This window comes from Python bivittatus, unplaced genomic scaffold, assembly GCF_059951505.1.
Source record: "Python bivittatus isolate LINGU-HERP-01145 unplaced genomic scaffold, Pbiv_v1 ctg000840_np1212, whole genome shotgun sequence".
NCBI classification, from domain to species: Eukaryota; Metazoa; Chordata; class Lepidosauria; order Squamata; family Pythonidae; genus Python; species Python bivittatus.
Window position 1 is genome coordinate 45936873 of NW_028277113.1, and position 25452 is coordinate 45962324.

The 25452-nt window shown below is 39.1% G+C and overlaps 2 protein-coding genes across 7 annotated transcripts in view; one reads left to right on the forward strand and one right to left on the reverse strand.

Annotated features, from left to right (window-relative positions):
* Positions 1–674, reverse strand: part of CA8 (carbonic anhydrase 8 (inactive)) — a 49862-nt gene extending 49188 nt beyond the window's left edge. For 3 of the 6 annotated variants that reach the window (XR_003084466.2, XM_025165188.2, XM_015887680.3), the window contains exon 1: positions 345–644. Coding sequence is in view for 5 of the 6 variants with exons in the window: in XM_025165188.2 (XP_025020956.1) it covers positions 345–411 (67 nt within the window). In the remaining variant the exon portion in view is untranslated. Of the gene's footprint in view, positions 1–344 lie in introns of all 6 variants that reach the window. The other 3 variants (XM_007425826.4, XM_088130627.1, XM_088130626.1) reach the window with 3 other exon arrangements.
* Positions 675–24485: 23811 nt separating this feature from the next.
* Positions 24486–25452, forward strand: part of RAB2A (RAB2A, member RAS oncogene family) — a 42379-nt gene continuing 41412 nt past the window's right edge. Inside the window, exon 1 of the mRNA XM_007425827.4 lies at positions 24486–24969. Within this exon, the coding sequence (XP_007425889.1) occupies positions 24924–24969 (46 nt within the window). The 5' untranslated portion in view covers positions 24486–24923. The remainder of the gene's footprint in view (positions 24970–25452) is intronic.

Genomic DNA, 25452 nt, shown 5'->3' on the forward strand with positions numbered 1-25452 from the left:
CACCACACGGCGACGTGTTGTCAAATGCATTACAGCCTAAGCGATGCTGCAGCTTTTTAATTGCTTTTTCTTTTACAAATCCCTCACTTTTTGACGCGGCTGGCTTAACCTGGCATCATTTTGTTTTTGTGGGAGGAAAAAGGCTTTATGGGGCAGGAAAGGCTTCGTGCTCACCCCAGATACCATCTGATAACGAAGGCAAGTATTACCTGCACGTATTGATGGGGACAAGAGCCAGTGTGTGTTTACTTTCCATCTTCTGTCTCACTCCCTTCCTCCGACTGGTCGCAGCTCACCGACTCAACCCAGCCGCCGCCACCACCCCGCCGCCGCCGCCTGCCTACCTTCTTCGTAGCCCCAATCCACACTCTCTTCGCTCTCAGGGACTTCCTCCGTGAGGCTGCCAGCCATGAGCAGGCGCTTCTTCCGCGCTTCGCGGGCGCTCTAGGCCAGACCCTCGCGCGGAAATCTGCTCTCCGCCTGGCTGTGCGCCTGAGCTGAAAGCAGGAGCAGGCGCTTTCTTTGCGAGCTGCTAGGCTGGGACTGTGTGAAGCCAGGCAACTTGGCTGCAAAGAGAGACACGTGTTCAGAAGGCGGTGCCACTCTTGAGACGGGACGGTGCGTCCTTGTGCGCAGCTAGCTGTGCCCATGCCGCGCTTAGGTTAACAGTGTTATGGAAAGAAGTGTCCACGCCAGCAGGCAAATATAGGCTGAAGGGACAAAGCAATGCAGCCTGGAAAGAGCGGAGAAAGACAGGTTGGGAAGCGTGGCCTGGGTCAGAAGTGAAATAATGCAAAACACAAAGTAATAGTTATCTGGTGCAAATAATGATCATAACTTATTTTCAAAGTGGCTTATTCATTCTTAATAAGCCATTCCAAGCATAACTCTCACCACAAAAAAATACATTGAGGCTTAGCAAATTCAAGCACATTCAGTCTTTACAGTCTGAGATATTTGCAGCTCAGTGTGTCATGGAGATCCAGCCAGCGAATCTGCCCATCACAAATAGAACTGATACTGCACGGTCGGCTTCTGTCGGTTTCCCAGAATCTCTGCCTTCATATGGGAAAATTGTCATCTTTTTGTCATACCTTCATCTGAGTCCTTCACATGCTAGCAAAGTAATGCTTAGGATAATCTAACGCACATTAGATGGTGCTAGAGAAGATTCCTGAGAATACCATGGACAGCCAAGAAAACAAATGGATCATCAAACAAATCAACCCAGAGTTTTTATTTAAGGCACAAATGGCCAGTCTCAAATTATCCTCCTTTGGACACATTATGTGAAGATCAGGAAAAGGCTCCAGTGCTGGGAAAAGCGGAAGAAAATGAAGATGAGGGCGGCCAACAATAAGGTGAATGGACTCATTTACAATGGCCGCGGGTGCACCATTGGAAGACTTGAAAGACCAAGTTAGGGACAGATCATCATGGAGAAAATCTATCTATGTGGGCACTAAAAGTCAACACCAACGTTATGGCACATAATCAATCAATCATCTGAGCCCTGCAAAAAGACTTATCTATGCAGTTTGTTGCCTACTTCATTACAAAGATCATAAAGGTTGTATTCATATGATACAGTAAACTACCGCCCAGCCAATCATATTTTAACCATGTTAGGCTAATCCAGCACATGTGGCAAGTATATGATTCAGTGTGTCATATAAACTCAGAACAGTGAACTAATTGGATAACATTAAACATGGTTTACTGAATATAGCTGATGTCTTTTCAAGATGAGAAAGATACTATTGCCCTCACACACAGTCCTGGAACTGAATTTGAAGAAGATTTTAAAGTATGTCTTCCCCGACCATTCCACTCCTACACAAAAGTTAACTAAAGAATGTGCATATGGAAAGTCCCTGTCCTTCCCATTTTACCATTAAAAAAATAATAATTTTACAAATTAACTGGGACTGGAGGGACCTCAAGGCAATGCTTAATTATTTCCTAATTCTCCAATGCCTACCATTTTTCTCACTCCAAATTCCATTCCTGGTTTTTTTTTTTTCCTTAGCCCAAGCTGAGAGTATTTCACATTTGTAATTGTCTACAAAATGCTTGGTTTGAACATCAAGGAGGGAGGAGAACTAATTGGAGAAATTTCAGACAGAAAAAAAGAATAGCTGTTGTTCCCTTTTTCCTGTCTCAGTGGCTCAGTTCACCCATTGTGCCAAAACCTAAGAATCACATCATGACTTAGGACTTTTCCCAGTTACAGGTAATCCTCATTTAGTAACTGCTTCAGACAGTGACCATTCACAGTTTTGACGCTGATGAAAAAGTAACTTTGTGACCAATGCCTGCATTTACGACCTTCGCAGCATCTCTCTCAGTCATGCGTTTGCCACTGCAGTTAGTTGGTACACATCCTGTTCCTGACCTGTTTTTTTTTTTCTTTTCTTCCCCTCTCAGAGCAGAGAGATTGCCTAAACAAGTTATCTCTTCCTGAACTGCTTCTCTCCACAGTGCAACCCTAAAAAGTGCTGACTGCAAGTTAACAAGCTCAGCTTTGTGACCTTAATTAGTTGATTAGAACCCTCCAGCCTGCTGGCACTGCTGCCTGACACTGACAAGATCCTAATCAGTTTCACACTAAAGGCTTTAGTTTGCCTCCTAAGTGGCTTGCTGCAAGCACCCTAAGCAAACAGCAGGAGCTAGTGGGTTCCTTTCAATATGTATTCCCCATTGTGTGCCTGCTTACTCTCCTGCAATCCCTTCCTCTCCAATGAATGTAAATACAAACATCAATTATCTTCTTGCTAATTATCCCAGCACCAGGCTGAGTATTCCCAAGAGTGGAGGAGTGGGAGAAAGGGGCTATATGATTCGCCCCTTTACCTGGCTTCCTCATGAGTCAGCTTCTGGAAACCTTCCACTTTGTTTGGACTCACCAGGCTGGTTGGGGTCATATCCTTCTGATGCTGTAAAGCAAAGGAAAGCTGAAGTAAAATCGTAAGCACAGTCACGGTCATGTGATTTTCACTTAGCGACCACTTTGCTTAATGACCGAGTTGCCAGTCCCAATTGTGGTCACTAAACAAGGACTACCTGTACTTCATAGAAGTGTTATTCTGTCCATCCCTGAGTTTTCATAAAGTGATATCAGTATGAAGTGAAATAGCCGGTCCCCATTCCCTATCCTTTTTCTATTGCTTGTATTCTAAGTCACTGTTGTCTGGATTTTGCAGATGCTACTCCTAAGAGGCAAAGCAATTGGTTTAATCCTCTGGCTTTGGTACTCTCCCTCTCTAGCATGATCCCATCCAGTTAAGCTCCTGCTCCTGCCCATTCCGTTATAACACAAGTTTGGTAAAGTGCTTTTATTTATTTATTAAAAAAGGAATCACATAGGAAACTGAGTCCCAGTCAGTAATTCTTGGGAGAGAATACTTTTATTTAGGACTTTTCCTCAGTCATTTCAGTGTATCAACTATTTCAAATCTGCACCAAACCAGGAAAGGTCGTAAAATTAAAGTGGGCTAACACAATCTAGTGCAATTATGCTAATTTGGTTGACCATTAACATAGTAGCAACCTCAACTCCAATCTGTTGCAAGTAGGAACAGTGCTTTCACCTAATATTGGAACCTGGTCAATCACTTCCTGCCAAAGCTGATTTTTAAAGGAAGAAAGAGTACTCCTTATGCTGTCCTCACTGACTGTAGATATGCAGACATATCCAGATTCCAAAGACTGATATGTTCCACCAAATATAAAGAATGTGGGAGAGGAATTACACTTATCACTTTTCACTAATATAGATGCAAATAGTGATTAGGTCCTATCTGGCACAATTTGAAACTCAACCTAAGGCATATATATATAAAGAAGGAGGAAAAAAACCAAAGTTACCACTACAACAAACTTTTTGTATGTATCTTGTATTTTGGCAAGATACATGTAGTGATACAGGACTGTTTTTTAAAAAAAAAAAAGAAAACAGGAAAAGAAAAGACAAACGGGGGTAAGTAGGATCCCCATAACACTAAATCAATGCTGGAAAGGAAATAAACGAAGGATATAAAGTGTCAGAATGCCTATAAAACAATAATATCTTTATAGGATGGAAAGAGGCAAAAAATGTAGAGGGAGGTAAACTCAAGGAAATAAATAAAACAAGATTTAACAGAATAAAACTGTCACCATCAGACATTGGAAGATCATTCACCTAATCTTGATCAGTTCAAAAACCAGATGGGACTCTCAAAAGAATTAGTGAAACTCATCCTGCCACTTGGCTTTAATTGTTGTTATCTTTGAAAAACTGTCCATATATGAGAGAAACTGGAGAATCAAGAAAGACATGCAAGCATTGGAATAACATTCATGATAGCTATAGTATATTTAGAAAGGAAAGAAATGGAAAGTATGTGATTAAGTTGGTGCAGGAAAGGAATTATTTTAAAATGCTGAAGGAGGGAGCATGGTAGAAGTGCCAGTCTTTCTTCCACCTATCATTTAATAAGTTCCTCTGCCCATTTGGTAAGGTTAGTTTGCTCCCAACTAGGCTGTGAAGTTTTTTCTAGGTTTTTGGGGGAGGGAGGGAGGGAGGGGAGCTGAATTAATAGCTAATTATGATTCTCCAAGATGCATTTGTGGCTATGAGGTTCTTATTTAAATAAAAATTAATGGATTATTTTGGTTAATAGCTAACAGGAGCTAATGGAATTAGAGTCTAAAGTATCTAAAGGATACTAACTTGCCTATCTGTCTGGTATGCAGGATTAAGCTCTTTACTGAGATTTCATTTATGGAGAGGGTGTTTGATTTGCGCATGTGTATATGTATGTATAGTGTGTGTGTGTGTACATGCATGCATATACATCTTTGTGTGTGTGTGTGTATACATACATTTGAGACAGACAGACAGACAGACAGACAGACAGACAGACAGACAGATAGATAGATAGATAGATAGATAGATAGATATCTTCTCTCACATGTAAACTCTCAGGAGCAATCCCTATTTAGGAATATTGTTCAGTAAAAAGTCATGCCAACTTACTTTATAATGTTTATTTAAATATATGTGCTTAGAATTGTTTGCATACAAACACCTTGCACACAGCTGACATTCAGATTAATTTTTTTTTAGCAATGTTACAAAAGAATCACTCATCCTTCACCTAACAAGACTGTAATGGGCCAGTGAAGGGAACTTGGCTGGGACATAGAAAGTGCTGTAGGCAAACAAGCACAGGTCATGAATAGAAGGAATAATGTCTCCCTACAAATGATGTCGCTATAACCTGGAACACGTTGAGGAATGTGCAGTGGTCAGATTGAAGGAAACATGCATAGGGCTACAATGGCCTCTAAAGGATAAAGAGCAAGTAAAAATGTCTGATACTTCAAGATAAAGATGAAAGGATAGTCCAAGGATAGTGACTTCCTATCTCCATTTGTCAGGAATGACCATTCCACAATAAACCCAAAGCTGCATGATGCTTGGATCCTTATTTGAGCCATATTTTTAGCTAAGATAGATCTTTGAAAGGGTTGGGATAAGACTATTTTCTCACAGTCAAGAAACCACTTGGAGGAATAGTTTACATGCAGTGTTATTCTTCATCCCATAAAAACAGTTCATATATGAATATAAAGAGGATTTCCTTTGAATAGATATACAAAATACATAATGTAATATAATTATCACACTGTACTCCTCATCAATGGACTTGTTTTTGAATACACACACACACACACACACAACTGCAACCCTATTGCACAGTAGAAGAGCATTTTTGTGCAAAATATGAGTCCAAGAAAAAAAAGTATTATTTTCATCTACACATGTCTTTGATGAGTTAAAAAAAAACCTCTGAACAGAGTTAGTTGAAAGCGTAAGGAAGAAATGACAATCAAAAGCAATCCAAAACTCAACATTATCATTTGGTGATCTATATTATGATCAGCTTTGTATATTACCACTTTTGATTTGAGTCCTAAATTTGAAGTCTACCAGATTGGAACAATACCTCATCTATGGAAATATTTCACTTCTAGTTGCTTCTTTATGATCAAGATATATAATCTATATGTGATTCCCAGTAATTATAATCTATGCAAAAAAACAAGCAAACTTATATGGTTGGCTTTTACTTAAATGGTGGTCAACAAAACCTTTTCATGATGATGAGTTAGTGGTTCAGTAAAGCAAAAGGCTGGGAAAGGACTGGTCTAGGCATAGGTCATATAGACCCATTAAGCTAATGGCTGACTTTCATGCCAGCATCAGATCAACCCTGGCTTTCCCAAAGCAGTTGTTAATTCCATTACATACTATCAGAAATATAATTATATCCTTGAACATGTAATTATGCAAGGTAACCTATGTGTCACATTTTTTTATTATGCTCTAAAATACTGGAGCTTCATTTTAAGAGATATTGAAAATATGTAGCATAGTCATTACCATTGGACCCAGTAGCATTATTGTTTGGCTATACAGAAGATATATTTCATCAGATTACAATATGATTATGCATTTATTAATGGCAGCACAGCATAGTTAGCTATTGATAGAAAGTAGAAAAACAGTCTTCATTCCCTGAAATAACTCTTCTGAATTTGAGATATGGCTTATATATTAAATTAATTAATATTTTTAGAATCAGGGAAAAGATTACAAGATAATCATTTTATGGAAAGATGAATGCAGTGAAATAAAAACACAATACATAGGTCAACTAGTTCTTTTATTTGGAATATTATGAAGACAATATGTTAGCATACAGTAGGTTAATTCTTAAATAATATTACAATACAGTTGAAATGACTATTAGATTTGCTGAAGAAAATTAGAAGTATTGCCATCTGTATAAAGCTCTGAATGTTCTGAAAAATTATGTCATACTGATTTCCAGTAAATTGCATACAGGCTATATATCCTAGTTGGTGGAAAGTGGGCAAGAGTAGGTTGGCTTCCAAGGTAGTCTCTAGATTAGTGATCCAACTTGTTTAGAATAGCATAAGCATGCTTAGGGTAAAACTAGGTGTCGGTTACACTCATGATTTACTGGCCAAAAAGTGTCAAAACTGATTGGTATGGAGCTAAAAATTAGCAGGCCATCCTTCATTGGCACAGGTACAAATGAGTCTACACCTTCTCTAGCTTACTTAGAAAACATTATATGAAAGCCTTGATTGACTAAAGCCATGATGTGGCTGAGGTCAATATCTATAGGTCCATCTGATAATGACTGGAGCATATAGAAGACTGAGATTTGGAGTGTAAGAGAAGCAAGTGGTAAAGAACAAGAATTAACAAACCTCATGAAAGAAAAATAGAAACATTGTGAATCTGTGAAATTAAGAGAAGTGGGAAGGATATAATAGATCTAAATGAAGATGCCCTGATCTTGTGGAGTAGAATTGAGGAACATATATAGGTAAGTGATAGAGTTACGTGAGGACCAAATCTGGTGAGATGCAAACAGGTTGAGACCTGACTTGTCCATCATCATAACATGAAACAGGTGTTAACTGCTCATCCTGCTCAGAAGCATTTCGTTCACTACATTACATGGATGAAAGGGTGTACAGTTGCATGCTGTTTCCACTATAAATATGGCTTGCATTTTACACTTAATAATTACTGGATTTCTTCTTCGCTGCTTTCCTTGTTTTGCAGTAAACCTAGCTTACCTGGTATTGTGTCTTTGAATCACTGCTCAAAAATTTAATTATGAACAAAAGGGCTGAAACGTATTCCAGCAACTGAATTATTTTCAGTTCAGAATTATTATATTATCTTATATGTTACAGCAGAGATTTTCTGATTCTTTTTTAACATTTTTTTTTTTTTGCATGAATTTGCTATCTCTTCATTGTAGATAGTGAAGTTTGCAAGTGGTTGTTTGTATAACAGTTTCTTGAATCTTGTAAGTCTGGAAATTCATTCTTCAGTTATGCCTCAGTGAACAGTGATAATGGAATAACCATAAATTAGTTGCGGGGAAAATTGTGCATGAATTCTAAATGACTATGATCCGGGGAAGAAATTATTATGTTGAATGACATGAATGGATTGCCAGGAGTGAGACAAGAGAGTACAGAAAAAGTGATTAGGCAATTTGGAGATCCAAAAATTAATGAGAATGTGATTGGTGAGTATCTGCTTAGAAAAAGGAATATAAGGTTTAAGCATGTCTATTCATATGAACATGTGCAACAGAATGAATACAAATCTAAAATCATGAAAAAAAATGAACGAATTCGTGAAGGATACAAGGGTGATGAAAGGTTCTGAATGTAGGTATGTTGCCTTTAATCTGTGCATCCATGCTTACTTTAGAATTTGCAGGATGGATACCAAAGAATGAGAATGCTAAGAGAGATGCCAAGACGATAATAAATCTTGGAAAAGGTTTATTAAGAAATTGCCCCTGAACATATTTACAGCATTAGAAGGATAGGACCCCAAACAGCTGGGTGAGCCCAAATGGTGGGGAAGGTTTCCAGAACACAACTCACAATGAAGCTGGGAAACAGGGGTAAATCTTATAGCCCTTTTTCCCCACTCCCCCACCCTTTGGAATCTTTACCACAGTTCTGGGATAACTAGCAAGGGGAAATTAATGTTTGTATTTACACTCATTGGAGAGGAAGAGATTACAAGAGAGTAAGCAGGCACACAATGGGGAATACACATTGAAAGGAATGCCTTAGCATTGGCAGTTAGCTCAGTGCGCTTTGGCTGCTTAGGAGGCAAAAGAAAGCCTTTAGGGTGAAACTGATTAGGGTCTTGCCAGTTTCGGATGGTGGGGCAAGCCTGCCAGGCTTAACTATTTAGGGTCACAGAGCTAAGCTTGTTAACCTGGGTTAGCACCTTTTAGGGAAGCACTGCTCTGGGCTGCGAAGAAAAGCAGTTTAGGAAGAGACAGCTTGTTTAAGCAATCTGTCCTCTCTGGAAGGTGGGAAATTCTGCGAAGGGGGGGAAAGGAAAAGAATACCAAAAAAAAAAAAAAGGTCAGGCAGTCAGGCACAGGACAGGGTAGATCATATGTTTGTAGTGTCAAGAGTGGCTCTTGGAAAAAATGGGTATGGGAAGAAAAGGAAGAAGTGAAAGGAACAGGAGTTCAGAAATGTTGCACAATGCCCTGACATTTAGTCATCCCTTGACAATTCAGGCCAAGCCTGGCCCTGCAATACAACTGCAGAGCTTAGTGGATTCCAGCACCAATGGAAACTTCACAGAATCTTCAGCTGCATGCAAGTATGCCTTGCCCAGTCAGCGTGTCAACACCCCGTCCCCCCATGAAAACAGAAATAGTTAACGGCAGGCTCCTGTGCTCAGTGCCCATCACAGATCACATGGACCTTCTTGTATTCATGCTCTGCAACCATCAAGAATCACTGAAACTTTATTTTCTGATCGTTTGGAAATGGATTAGCTTCCACGTTTGGACTAAGAAAGCGTTACGTTTGACTCCCAAACATATAAAACTTACTGCCTGCCGGGTTGCAAGCCCCTTGCTGTTTATCATGCTCATCACGGCACAGCAAAAACTTCTCCACCTTAACTGGCAAGTATGCTGATTGTGCTGATGTGCTTGGGAAGGGGAAAGTGCAGATTGTATGTCCCCTTCCCCTCCCCCCCCCATACATCAGTTTTGTCGCTGTAACATAAATTTTATTTCTGGAACTCAGATTGTTACAAAACACCACTACTATGTGTCAGAAACAGAATTGCCTAGCCTAAATGAATATACTGATAACTACTTGCAAAAAAAGTCATCTACCTCTTTTCTTCTCCCATCACTTTTTGTTTAAAAAGGGTTTATGATTACAGGCTCCTGAGCTCTGTAAGCAATCTGGTAAGACAAGATGTAGTTGACAACAGCAAGGAAGCAAACAAGATCAAAAGCAAAATGCAGATCTTTCTAAAAAAATATGTAGTGTTGGGGGACTTCAGTTATTGTGGTATCTGTTGGTGACAAACTTTGCCATACGGATTTCAGTAAGGAATCTTTAATGTTAGTCTGGGGTAAATATAGATTCTTAGATACTGTAATAGGAATTTCCCTCTCATTTATCTTACCCAAAAATGGATTCTATTGCGTGAGATTCCTATGCCCAACAAGTATTTCTTCTTATTCAAGTGGGCTTTCTCAAACCATCATCAACCATTCAGATCCTACTGTCCCCTTGTTCTCCAGATTGATTTTACATTAAGGAAAGTTTGTATTCACAGCAGAGTTTGTTCCATTGTGCATTATTTCCCAGATAACATCTGCTGGCCAAACACAATTATGATATTTTTTACTTTGAGCTTTTAGGCATCAAAGAAGCCTTTCAACATTGGCATCATTTCCTCAAAGGGCCATATGCCCTATCAAAATCTGAACTAATCACAGGAATCTAGAGCATTTGCAGACTTATTGGAGTCATTTAATACCAGATCAGGTGGGCATATTGTTTTATTATTTTTAATTGTTATTTTTCCATTTCTTATATCTCCAAGTTTTCAAAATAGGCAGACTTTATCATGCAAACCAAAGTACTGCATTCCATATGATCCCTCTCCCACCTCTGTTTTGAACCCAGAAAACATTTCTCTCCTTTCACAACCATCCTCAGCCTGTGAAACTCTGGCAGCTGAGTGGGAAAGTAACTAATCAAATTGTGACTTAGAAGAACAGGGCAGATGACATTTTGGAGTAATTGAAAACAACTCACTTCCTGCTCTGTGATTTCTGGTGGCCTTGTGTTAAAGCAGACATATGTTTCTTCTTGCCACGTGTGCTGTTGCACCAATCTTCAGACCACCCAGCAGCCAGACTGCTGCATCCACTCCCTACAGGGGTTTTGGAAAACAATCTCTTTGCACTTCAGTGCTAGTGTAGCACATGTCATAGGCATGGATGCATTCTGATAATAGTTGAACTTTTCTTTAAAATGGCTAATTTCATCCCTTGCCATGACCTTCCCTCCACTGCTGAGATAGCCCATCTGTTTATTCACCTAGTCTTCTGAAACCATTGCCTACCCTCAGCATTTCATCTCAGACCAAAGTCCATACTCATGACACAGTTTGGAAGGCTCTGTTTCAATTACTGTGTCAAATGTAATATTTAAACTCTAGGGCTAGTCTACTACATTCCTTAACAGCCTTCTTCATTGTTACTGTTTCTTTGTGTTGGCAAAAAGAGCAAATTATCTAATTAAGCCCTTTTTTACTCTTCTGATGTTACCTCCTGAGACTGCATCTCACAAAGACTGGGAAGGATGTGTTGGGCTAGAGCATTTTGATCTCAGTCAGGAGGGCTTTAAATTGAAACCTGTGGAAGCTGAAGACAGAAATTCAGAAGTTAAAATTTCAGAGAAGAGAGAATAATTGAATTGGACCCTATTAAACCACTCAAAAAAAATTAAGAACTTTAAGTAATGAAGACAGTAGCCTCCACTGTCTGTATTCTAATGCTGAAAGCATGGGAAGGAAGGAAGCCTTAATTCTTTTATAGGAAGGCAAGCTGACACCTGGTGATGATGATTCTCATGACTGGAACAAAGCACTTTAATGAGGCAACTTGCTCAAAAGACTCCAAAGTCTTTTGGAGAAAAGGAGAAGGAGTTGCACTGCATGTCAAAATAGTTTTTTATTTGTAATTGTTTTTATGTATTTATTCTTTTTAATAAATACATTTAGGTCTTTAGGGCATAATTCTGATATTCCCTGGGTTGCATGCTCATATCACTGTGGGAAGAACTTGAGTCAGACATCAAAGCCTACTCCACTTCAGAGAAAGCCTATAGTATCCTCTTCTATTACTAATTGGCCTGAGGACATGGGCCAAACTAGGTGCCCTCATAATGATTTTTAGATGATTCAGGACCTGAAACAGCCAACAGGATAAAATGGAAACAAGTATATACAAACTGACAGAGTCCAAAGATTTCAGCACATGAAAACTGCTATATGGAAGATAACATAGTTATATGCTAATACTAAAAGCTTAAAAAATATTTGGTACTAAATCTGAATATTGATATGGAGCAGGCTAGTCCAACTGGAAGAGCGCTCCATAATTAAAATTCTGTTCATTGTTCGCCTACTAACAACTGATATGAACCAGTCAAAGCAAAGCATTTTTAAGCCCACTGATTATAATATGAATGTTAAGTACATGTTTAAGTTTTTTCATTTAAATCAATGACATTTAAAATGTTTTATACTAGCTGGATGTTTTTATATCCATGCTGTTTACTCTTTTCAGTTAAGTAACGGAAGTTAATTTTTTAATGAACAATATACTGTTCAGGAGTTAAGTTTATTAAGTACCAGGAACTCACTAGAACTCCGTGATAGAACATGTAATAGATAAAAAGAATTATATTCTAAGAAAATTAATTTGTTATGTAATCTACTTAATATCATTATATTACATGTGCTGGATATTACTTGATGCAAGTTCTCCACCTAGTGGGCTGATTTCTAACTCTAAAAATAAACTGATTCCCATTTTATTGTTTAAAAGCTTAGCTGTCACTTATCGACACACTATAATTCACTAACCACATAAACCAACTCCACATAACAGTAATATTAGGAAACATAACTCCAAGTAGAACTTTAAATGCTATAGATACAGTGCTAAGATCCAATTTAGTGTATTTATAGGTTTTAAAGGTTTACAGGAGAATTAGATTATTGAAATGATTCCGATAAAAAGTAACCCTTCTAAATTTACATCATTTTTTAAAAATCAACTTTCAAAATTTAAGTGAGATTTCTTAAAAAATTTTAAGCAACAGGTATATTATATCTAGCCTTGAAAATTAACCACTTAAAAATATTTTAATTTAAACTTTCCAAAATCGATTAGAGGCAATGACAATACTAGATCAGTTTACACATCTCAGAAATATGAAGGCTTATTCAATATTCAATATACTGAATTCCATATTCAAATTTTTATTGCCACAACCATCAAATTGGATATCTTTTTGTTTTTGTTTTTTTTGTGTATATACAGCTAATGATCTTTAAAAACCACTTTTGCAGGTATTGTTCCCTGCAGTAAATGTACTCAGAAAATCACAGAATCAAAACCTTTGCGAGCCCTGAAAACATCAGTTTAGGACTTCAGTGTGAATAGGTAGTGCTGAGACTAGACTGAAATTTTAACTGTACTTGCCTACAGAGTACTGGACTGTAAGCAGTCCATTGTTCATGAAAATGAAAAATATTCATAATCTCCAGATTATCAAGGGAGACAAAGGGGACCCTGTAAGAAATGGATGTCAGCAAGTAAAGACTAAGGAGATGTTATGATTTTTAAAAAGACAGGCTCTGCCTGCTGGCTTGCAAAGATTTCTTTCTTCCTTTTTTTTTAATTTATAGAAATAAAAATAGAAAGGTATTTCCGGATGGAAGACTCTTACTAACATACATTGTACAGCTAATCTATCTTAAATCAAAAGAACTAACTGGGAAGCAGGGGAGTATTATAAATAAAATAGGATCTTTATTATTTGGATCCCTACATAATTCTGTGTATAAGACAATGCAACTATATGATAAAAGCTTCATCTGGAAGAACACTATATTTGAGGGGTTTCTTTTCAGTTCTATGAGAAAGAGAGAACAATTCCAGTCATATGAGAAAGAAAAGGGGAGCCATCAAAAGTAAACAAGTCCAAGAAGTTATTTAGGAAAAAAAAGAAGAAAGGGGAGGAGGAGGAGGAGGAGGAGGAAATAAAAAAGGGAAGTGATTTATTTTAAAAGGCAACTTCATGCCCAGGCATTTCCCAAAGTGATGACTGGTTGTCCAGATGTTGCTAAATTACAGGTCTTAGCCTTTGTTATCATTCAGCATGCTGATTGATACTGCTTGAACTTGTATTTTAGCAATAATTTGGGGGCCACTGGTTCGCTATCTTTACATTTGAAATGTAAAGCTTTCTGGCTTCCTTAGCCTTCCTCTGGCTGGTGGTCATATCTGAGAACCATCTGCAATGCAGAGCCTTAGGTGCATCAGTGCCTGCTCATATATGTATTGCTTAAAATAGTGGGATATACTGTAGCATAGTGTCATGGTTCCCAAACACTCACAGGGATCCTGTGGGATAACATAGTGATACTCAGCATCTGTTGGACATTGTCCAAACTAGGAGCCTAGGGGTACCATGAAAAACTTACTGAGACATTAAGCGTGCCATGAACCAAGAACGTTTGGGAACCTCTGGTATAGTGTTTAAAGTTCAAGTCCCCTACTTAACCAAACACATTGGTTGACTTTGGACCAATCATTCTCAACCCTGTCACAGAGTTACTGTTAGGATAAAATTAGAGGAGAACTGTATGTAAGCCTCCTTGAGCTCTGATAGAAAAGACATGGGATAAGTAGGTGGGTAGGTAGATAGATAGGCAGACAGACCTTTCAGATAGGTGATCTGAAATGTCCAATTAGTACTGTAAGTGTCTAGTCATATGATAAACATACATACAGTCAACATTCTCACCAATGTATTGCTGAGATTCACTTAAAGACTGTATTTGTTAAGGCCACCAGAATATTGGTGTCCTTCACTTTACTGTGCAATTTCTATCAAAAGACCCTTACAGTTTGACTGCCCTCTATTATTCATAGTACTGGATAAACTATATTTTAGTTGACTAATTTTACAGCTCTTTTCTGCCTATACCTTACAGTTGTAATGTAACAAATCACATTAATAATCACTAATCCTTCATTATGGAACTTTCTTCCTATGCAAAACCCCCTCAAAAGAAAAGAAAGGAAATAACTTACCACGTAAGAAATCATGTTGAATTATCAAAAAGCCAATAACTCAGAACCCCACCTTGAAATCATCTGAATTTGAAATAACTTTTGCTTCTTACAGTACGTGAGACATTTATCTGTCATTTATATTTTGTTATTAAGAAAAAGTTCTTTTGCACTGCTATAGCAAGAGCAAACATTGTATTAGTTTTCTCTCATATTATCTTGCAAAAAGCAATTTTTTGCAAATTGCTACAGGAAAAGAGGAATTCATGCTTGATTATATAATCCAAATTATAGTGGAAAGAAATAAACTTCCATCAGGATTCAATTCAACATTTAGTTTTGCTAAAGATAATATATAATTGAATTATAATGACATCATTTCGAATATTTGTTGTCCACTCATACACAATACCTATATAGTCCCCAGACCCTGACAAAATATAACTTTGAATACCTAACTAACTGACTGAAGAGATGTTGGGACCTTTCTCAATTATCTCTGAGGAGTCCCGGAGAACTGGGGAAATGTCAGAGAACTAGAGAACAGCAAATGTGTACTCCCTCATAAAAAAATTTTTTTAAAAAAATCCCAGCAATTATAGATCAATCAGCCTAATACAGATATCAGGGAATATGTCAGAGCAGGTAATATCTTGAAAATAACCTGTGATTGCTAAAAGTCAACATATAGTTGTCAAATGTAGATCATGTGAGACAAATATTGTCTCCTTCTGTGACAGGGTAACTATTCCAGTGAAGAAAGCAAAAGCTGATGATTATCTACTTTGATATTAACAAAGCTCCATGTGACATTCTCATTAACAAGCTGTTAAAACGTGGTTTGGATAGCATTACAGTAAGGTGGGTCCACAACTGGCTGGCTAGCCACAAACTATAGGGCATGCATATAGGGTAAGAGATTCATGACTTGGAGACACTACATCTGAGAAGGCCTTGGATGTGGCAATTGACAACAAGCTGAACATGCGTCATCAATTTCAGACAGCTGCTAGCAGGGCTAATGCTGTTCTGGGCTGGATTAGAAGAAACATTGTATCAAAGACACATGAAGTCATTCATTTTTCTCTCTATGTGGCACTAATGAGATCACATTGAAGTACTGTGTACAATTCTGGGCACCACATTTCCAGAAGGTTATTGACATTTTAAAGAGGGTTCCAAGAAGGGCAGTGAAGATAATAGAAGGACTAGAGGGCCTAACCTATGAGAATTTGGGATGATCAGTCTGAAGAAAAGAAAACTGAGGGGAGATATTATAGCTGTATTCATATCCAATAAGGGAAGCTACAAGGAAGGTGGCCACAGAAACTAGAGTCAGAAATAATGGGTATAATTTGCAGCTGTCTACATTTTATTTAAATGCGAGGAAAAACTTCCTGATGATAAGATCTGTACAACAGTGGAATAGCTTACTTAGGGAGATTGTGGGTTCTCCATCTGTGGGTGTTTTTAAGAGAGGCTGGACAGCCACCTCTCATGGATGGTAACTGGTTTTCTTGCACACTCCAGAAAGTTGGACTAAGTGATCTTTGTGGTCTCTTCCAATTCTACAGTTCCATGATTCTGTGATTAGGAACATTTGGAGAGCCATAGTTTTCCTGCCCTTGCTACAGACAAATAAATCTCAGCCTGCACCAATCTAGAATTTTAATCTGTGCTGGAGAAACACATAATAAACTTGATTCATAAATGTATTAACATAACCCTTTCCAAAGGATCAGTCCTCTTGTGTTGCCTGAATCAGATAGGCTGCAGTTTTGGATTTGTGGAAAGTGGACTTTTTAATTTACAATGACCTTTGGTATCAAATTCTTAGTTCCATGAACCCCAAATGGATATCACTCAGGTTGGGATGTCTGCTGTGATTAAAAACCTGGTTATATATGACAAACAGTAAAATATTAATATATATGCACACTTGCTAACTGGACTTTTTGGTTTAGCTTTCACAGAAACAGAACCTGAGATAAAGATTTCTAAATTAAAAGGAGTTTTTTTTTCAAGCAAGCCCCACGTTAAGACTTAAGTAGATGAGGTTAAAGTGCAGAGGGCAGTATGCATATTTTGCCATGATTTTGTTTGTATTAAATAGTCACAGTTCCAAAATATCATTACATCTAACTCCTCTGTGTTATACTAAGAGCACTGAACTCTTTTGATTCTGGGGAATGACCCAATAGCTTTGGCATTTAATTCAATATATGTAGAAGCTTATCCTGTTGAAGAACAATCCATAGTTTATTTCTGATATAATTTGATCACGTATTAATAATTACTGTGCAGTTACTGCAGAAGTTCCCTCTACGTATGACCAAACATCCCATTTATCCAGATGAAAAATAAAGAACCCTCTTTTTGAAACAGATTTACAATCGTGGCACAGTATTTGTCAAAAGGCCTTTTCTGTTCCTAGCTGTATTGGCTTCAGAAATACCATACAAACACATTTTGCTCTTTTTAATGACAGTGCAAAAACTTGCAGATGTCACTGAACTTCTCAAAGTTCTTTTCTATAATTCAGTAAGATTTAGGTGTTTGTAACTAAGGCCCATTCAGTTCTTACTGCTAAATGTCACATACTTGCCCTATACATAGTATTATACTAAAAAGGAAATTGCAAATGGCATTCAGAATTAACCTCTGTTATAAAAATACACTGTTTATCTCAGCTAGAGATGCCTAAATGAGTTCATCAATGTGTGACCACCAATATCAAAAACTACCCCCAAGCTATATATGTTCCGTTACAAAGAACATAATCCCTATTCAAAACATCATCTCTTAAAAAAAATCTACAAGGGAGCCAAATATGACAGACACACAATTTAAACAGCACATTTATGGATACATGATACAATTACTGTGCCATGGGCTGAAATATTCTGGAGATCTTACATTGATATACAATGCTTAGAAGTTAGATGGATACATCTGCCAGTAAGTATGGATTGCATTTCTTCATCGGCCAGGAATTCTCAGACTTTGTAATACAGTACTGGGATTTCATAAAATGATAAAATAAAATTGTGCAACTCTTCCACCACCAATAAAACTAAAGGTTTCATTGATGTTAGGGTTGGGCAAAGGAATGATATTACTTACTAAATTGTTAAATTTAACTTAAATTTTAATCTATATATCAAATAAAACAATGATACAGCCTTACAACTTTATAAAGTAAAATACGACTTTACAAAAATCATTGAAAAGAAGTAAAACCTCCCAATTAATTTTAAAAACATATTTTTAGTGGGAAGAATGAGCTTGCTTGCTTTTGCAGACATTCTGAAATCTGCAGTCCTCTTTGAAGACAGCCACTGTCATTTAATATAGTCACAGAGGGGGGAAAAGGTGCCCTTTTGCCTTAAAACATATTTTCTTAAACTGCTCTTATAATGCTGCAACTTGCAAAACACTGGAAGGTTGTGAGTTGCTTTTGGTGTTCTCTCTCTCAGCGCAGCCATATAAGAATCACAGCCCTCACCCCTCCTTCTTGGACCTCCATGCTAATTCCCTCTGAAGAGGGAGCATTAGGTCAAATGATCAAGAGCTCTCTACAGAAGCCTCCTGCCCCTCCAGGCATGATGACAACATCTTTGAAAGGGAAACACAGCATGTTAAAAACAAAACAAAACAAACGCTCAGGCTCCATTCAGGCCTTTTGAACTATCAGGTTGCTTTCAATTCAGCATACTTTTGTGTTAAACTGGTAAACCAGCTCAGAAAGAAGTCTGCGAAAGGCACTCTCTGACCACCCTCCAGCCACTGTCTCATGATCCTATGGGATTTGCAACTCAAATTTGGAAAAATTGTGTAGCAGGTAATAGCATAGAATTTATTTACACAGTCCCACCAACATCTACGATGTCCTTATGGAGCCTTACTGGATTAGGCCAAGAGCTTGTCTAGTGCAGCACTCTGTGCCACAGCACCAATCAACTATATTTGCAGAGCTCACGTGCATGGATACTCTCACTGCAAACAAACTGAACTTTAAACGGCTGGTGGGGTGATGGGTTTTGGCTCCCCCCCCCAGCATCTTGAAGGTGTTAGTGCTAAAATATACGGGGGGGGGGGTAGGACATTTTTAATGTATGTTTGTATTTTAATTACTCATGGATTTTAGCCACTGTTGGAGGGATTGGTGTGTTTTTTCTTTTTTGTTGTGAGCTGCCCAGAGTCACCCGTTGGGGGAGATGGGCAGCATACAAGTTTAATAGTTTAATAGTAAATAGTTAATAATAGTAAATTATTAAAGTTTAATAATAAATAAATAAATAAATAAATAAATAAATAAATGGGACCTAGAAAATATTACTAGCAACAAATCTGCAGGAATTGCTGAAATATCAAGTGAACTTTTTAAAATGTTGCAAGATGATTGATGATGATGATGATGATGATGATGATGTACAGTACTTAAAGTGGTACTCATGATTTCAAAGCAGGTATGGAAAACAAAACAGAGGCCAGTGACTGGAAAAGTTCAATTTACATTACACTACCAAAAAGGACAGAGCCAAAATAAAGCTCAAACTACTAAACAAATGCACTTACCTCACATGATAACACTTAAAATTTTGTAATCCAACTTCAGTCTTACATGGAACAAGAACAGCTGGATGTATAAGCTGAGTTTAGAACAGGCAGAGGCACCTGAGGTCCCACTGCTAATATCTGATGGATAATGGAACAGGTAAGGGAATTCGAAAAGGACATCTATTTTTGCATTATTTACTATATTGCATAGACCACAACAACATGTGAATAGCCCTTAAAAATAAGGGTGCACCTGGCTAGCTCATTTGGTCATTGAAGAATTTGTATCATGATCAGGAAACAATAATCAGAAAGGAAAACAAAACAACTAAATGGTTAAAAACAGAGAGAGTAGCATACCAAGGTTACATACTGTGACTTTATTTACCTTATATGCAGAAAATATTATGTGAAATGCTGGACTAGAAATAATAGAAATTGGAATTAAGTTGGGACAAGCATCAACAGCCTTAAGTATGCTGAGGATACCACTTGATGGGTGAAAATGAGGAAGAGTTACAGCATCTCTTCTTGAAGGTGAGAGTGTAAAAGCCAGTCTGTTGCTCAACATTAAAATAACCCCAAATATGTCAACAGGCAATGCCAAACCAAGGTAAATAGAGAAGAAATTAAAGTAGTGGCAGATTTTCTTTTCTTAGACTCAAGCATTCAAGGGGAAGGTGACTGTAGCTATGGAGTAAAGAGATTACTGCTACTATTACAGATCTAGGCAAAATACTGAAGTACAGATACTTCTTTGGAAATGCCAGAACCACCCAACTGGTTTCAATATATGTAAATAAGCGGTATGATTTCAAAAGAACTTCTGATACAAGGGGGAACACTTAAGAGACTTGACTGAATTTGAAAACCTTGTAACACCAAATTAGAGCATTTGCTGCCCTTACTAGTGAAATTTGACTCTGAAACAGAACAAATTAAAGATTATACTGTATGATTAAATGGGTGCAGAATATAGGCACATTAACTGATATGCAGCAATGGAAATTTGAATGGAAGGGGAAAAAGCTTACACTGAACATTATACTTAGAGAAAACTAGTAAAAGATATTTTAGCATTGGTACTGTATATTACTCCAGTATTGATTGCTAAAGTGTACAGTTCGTTTTCTAAATTTGTTGGAAATGTAACAATCAAGGTGGATCATTTTTCCACATTTGGTGGTTGTCTGCAAAGTCTAATTGATATTATTCATCACTGACTGCATTGTACACAAGTACTGTCTTTGCTATGTGCTTTGAGACTATGAAAGCAATGTGGTTCCTTCTTTGTTTTTCATATCCTGGGTAGTAAATAGTATGATCTTCTAACTGAAAGTGTTCAATTCCAGTCCACTTCAATTCAGTGATGCCTAAGATGTCAATGCGTAGTGGGCTCATTTCATTTTCACTGCGTTGAGCTTTCCCTCGCTCATGTTTCTTACATTCCAAGTTCCACTGTAATTATGTCTTTGCAGCTTCAGATTTTCTTTACCTGCATGACAACATCAGTCACTCAACATTCTAAAGGCTTTAATCGAGCTGCATCATAAACACCATTAGTACTCCAAAAGATCCTTAGTGTTTTCTTAATAGCATGTTAAGTGCCAGGTGTAAAGATCATCTCAGCTGCCCAGATAAAATGAACAGGCACCTTATATGAGCAGCAGTGATATAGGAAGATGATAGAAGCAGATGATCACTTTAGTAGCAATGGCAAAGGCATCAATTCATACCATGTGGGAGAAGTCAATGGTAAACTACTCCTATATTTTACCAAGAAAACCACATGGATAGACAGTATAAAGTGATTGACACTATAGTGCCAGATTATTTATTTGGAGAATTAGGTATTTAAACTGCCTTGAGCTGGCCCAACATAGGGTAAAAATCTAATAAATAAATAATCACTGGTCTGAAGTGTGGCTGGCTGGACCCAACAAAATTGGACAACTAGAATTCTATCTCTAACCTTCCCTTTTGGTGGCAGGTGATTGGTGCATTGCAGTAGCAGAGGGGTCTGGAAGATATGAATTATCTACACCCTTGGCAGTTTGGGTTCAGTTATGGGCATGGGACAGATATCACACTGGCCACTTTCATGCTTCCTCTGCTACGAGGGTTAGATTGAGATGGTGTGACCATTATCCTTCTCCTAGATCTCTCAGTGGCCTTTCTATAGTATCCTTCTGGACCACCTTCAAGGATTGGGACTTGGGAGCACAGTGTTATGGTGTAATAAATCTGTCCATTTAGTTTAATTAATTAATTTGTATGGCTGTGCAACTCAAATTATGTGATTCTGGGTGTTGTACAAAAAGACAAAAAGAAAACCATAATTAATATAAAATAACTTAGTTTACTAAAACATGCTTAGCATAAAATGGTGAACAGAACCAAGAACTTCTACAAATTCACCCACTGGGGACTCAGCGCAACCTGACCTTAGAGCCTTGGGGAAGAACTAGGTTCTGTAATGTTAATACAAAAACCATGAGGAGGAAAGAGGATTCATTCCTACCTCGTGGAGAGCCATGAGGAGAAGAGAGGGAAAATTAAGGAAAGAAGAGAAAAGGCGGGCTCCAAGCCCCTCCCACACAAAGCAGCAAAGCTGGGCCGCAGCAAAGCCACCCCTCCCTTTGTGCTTGTGTGAGACAAGCTTGGTTGAAACCCCATATTTTCCAACATTAAGCACCTTAAAGGCTTGTAGAATTGGGGCCAACCATATGTCCAGGGGAAGACTGTTCCAAAGGGCAGTTTGAAAGAGTAAATGACAAAGCAGATGTGACAAGTACCCAGTTCTTAGGGAAGTTACAGGTAGTCCTCGAGTTATGACCATTCGTTCAGCAACTGTTTGAAGTTATGACAGTGTTGAATGGACTTACAACAGGTCCTCAAAGTTCTAGCTGTTGCAGCGCTCCTGCAGTCACGTAAACAAAATTTGGGTGCCTGGCAACTAGCTTGCACTTATGAACAGTTGTAGAGTCCCGCAGTCAATGTAATCCCCATTTACACCCTTCCCTGCCAGCTTCCCCCAAGCAAAGTCAATGGGAAGTTGGTAAGGAAGGTTGTAAGTCGTTGGGGCAAGTCTCCCCCCCCCCCGCCTTTCTTCTCTCACACACACCATGCCCTCCTTCCCCCTTCACTTGCACACACCCTGCAATCTCTTTCCCCAGCCTCCCTGCAATCACATGCACCCCACACCCTCATTCCACGGCCTTTCGCAGCTCACACACCAAGGATCCCCTCTAACTCACTTGTGGCCTGTGCTGGACCTCTCAGGGCCTCCCCCAACCCCCAGGCGCACCCCATGCTCCTTACCTGGGACTCCCTCTGGTTCCTGCTTAATGGCCCGACGTATCTTGGGTTACCAAGACAACCAGGACTGTCTGGATTGCCATTGCTAAGTGATGCGGTCATGTGATGTCATATGACCACATTGCTTAGCAAAGGCAATCCCAGTCCCAATTGCAGTTGTAACTCGAGGACTACCTGTACTGCAAAAAGAGGTTTCCAGCACCATGCTAACTCAGAATCTTGAAAAAAATATCTATAACAGTGTTAACATTTGCATGAACTCTTAGTCTTATAGCATAATCTGTATGTATTTCTTGTATGTATCCTCATAAAAGCTGCTATAATATCATATGTAGGTGAAGCAGTGCCCAGTATTTTAAAATTATAAAGCCAAATATACAGTATAGTCTTCTGCTTTATGAAACTGACAAAATGGACAAATTACTAGTAATTGTAAAAGAAACTATAAACTCTTGTGTTGGTATTACAGTAAACAGCCTCTGTTATTTCTGCACAGATAAAGAAAACCAAATCATCCCCAATTTATATATTCCTTAACATATAAGAGTGGATAATAACTGCTAATCTTTGTCTCAGGCATTAAGAATTATTGCTTTTCATAAAGTTTTGTTATATGTATGAACTGAATTACAGCTATTTAACTGACTTATATTAACATACAATGCTTCTGAGTAAAAAGATATATTGGCGAACTTTTTTTTATTCTAAGTATATGTACTGTATATATAAAACTCAGAGACATTCAAATCTGTTACCAAAGAGATGTGTATGCCTAACCCACTAGATCAAGGATCTAAAATGTCATAACACAACAGGTCAAGTTCTGGAATGACCACCTTAGGGAACTGAAATACAATGATACATTGGAACAACAGTCCTGGGTCTTAAAAGGCAAGGCCAAAATAGGGAGTAGAATAATGGAGAGGCCTGGAATGGGAAAGACAGATCAGGGACGACAGCGATGACTTGTGAAAATAGGATAGTCAAAGGACTGGAATGACAGTCCCAGAAAGGCTAAATTGGAATGAAAATTCCTGTGAATAGGAAGTTCCATACCTGCCCATTTTCAAGAGTTATCCCTCCAATTGCATGCCAAGCCCATCTGGCCTTAAGAAGCAGGTTTTTCTAGTACTTGGTCTGTTCTTCTATGATCTTGACTGTCATTCCAGTCCCAGGGATGATAATGCCAGTTCCTCCTACTTCTGGGGACTGTCATTCCAATGCCTGATCTTTTCTGCTCTTGGAAGCCATCTTTCTAGTCCTTGGCCTGACCTTTTATTCCCAAGATCCCTCATTCCTGCCCTTAACCTGTCCTACTTAAAAGAGCTGTCAGTCCAGTCTTGTACCTGTCATTCTTTTTCTAGAGGAGTAAATCCCTGTTCCCACTCCAGTCTCCCTTGTAGTTCCTGGCCTTTCTTTCTAATATGAAGGCTTTTATTTCAGCCCCATCCCTGCCCTTTAATTGAAACTGTTTATCATTTTACATGATATAGTACACAAAGCAATACCGTACAATCTATCCCAAGTCAATTATTTTTATTGGTCCATCCCACTTATTTTTATAATGCATTCCAGAGTTTAGTTACAGCTCACTTTCAGCTTGTGCAGATTTCAACTGAGTGCAGTCACGTCAAGAGCCTTTTTCAGCTCCCATCGCTTCCTATAGGCTCTCAGGGAGTCCCAATCATTTCTTATAGCCATTTGTGTCCTTCCTTTTCACGTGACCCAGATACAAGCCCTTTTCTTTTGATCCACCTAATAAGACCACCAAAACACTTCCCGTCTCCGCCCCAAGGTATTAAGCCTCTGCCTAGCTGTCACTTCCAAGGCTCCTCCCCCTGCTCATACGCGAAGGAGAGGCACCGGAGGCTTGAACACTTCCGGGTCGGCGAAGAGTGCTTCGTGACGTTGCTGAACCGTTTAGGAGCCTCGCGCCTGTTATTGTTCCTGCCCCCCTCCCCCTCGGTCGCTTCCATCTCGCGCCTCAGGACGTTTACGAGCCCCTTTGAAGACGTGGCAAAAAGAAGGGGAAAGGAAAGGAAGGGCGCGCGCGCCGGTGTACATCCGAGGGGCCGACGTGAGAGATTTCTGGCGATCGCTTCAGGAGGGAAAGGGCGGTTGGAAGGCGAGCGGCGTCGCTAACGGCTTCGAATCTTCCGTAGCGCGAGCACTGACACCGAGGGGCGGAGGGGGTGTCGCGTCACGCCACGCCACGCCACGCCACACCACACCACAGAGGAGCGACATTCTACAGAGAAGCCAGGAGGGGAAAAAGGCGGCGGGGATTGGAAGGACATGGCCTACGCGTATCTCTTCAAGTATATCATAATCGGGGACACAGGTGAGGAAGCAAAGGGGAAGGCCCCACTGCGGAAATTGGGAAGCCTGTCCTGAGTGCCAAAGCCGCCTGCGCAACGCCCGCCTCAGCTGCTCCATTTCCGCAGTGTTGGCTGCGCCGACGTGGTAGTGACTGCTCAAGAGGGGGAGGTGCTCGACTTAGGGACCGCCCGCAGCCTGACGCTGGCCTGGTGAGGCCTACGCGGGCCACAGCGTCTGTGCCGTGGCTTCCGCCAAGCCGCTGGGTGTATCCACCCTAAATAATGTAATTTCTTTGGGAGGGACAACGCCATTACCAACTTGGTAGACACTGAGGCGTATTGAGAGCAGGTGGGGTGATTGGTGTTTTTTATAGGCCAGAAAGTGTTCTGTTGGCAAGGCTAATGCTTCAGTGAAGTTAACCAAAAAAAAACATTGGTGATGGAGCCGACAACGCCCTGGTGGTTTCCCATTCTCGGCCTCAAAACTGCCACACCTGAAAAAGTTG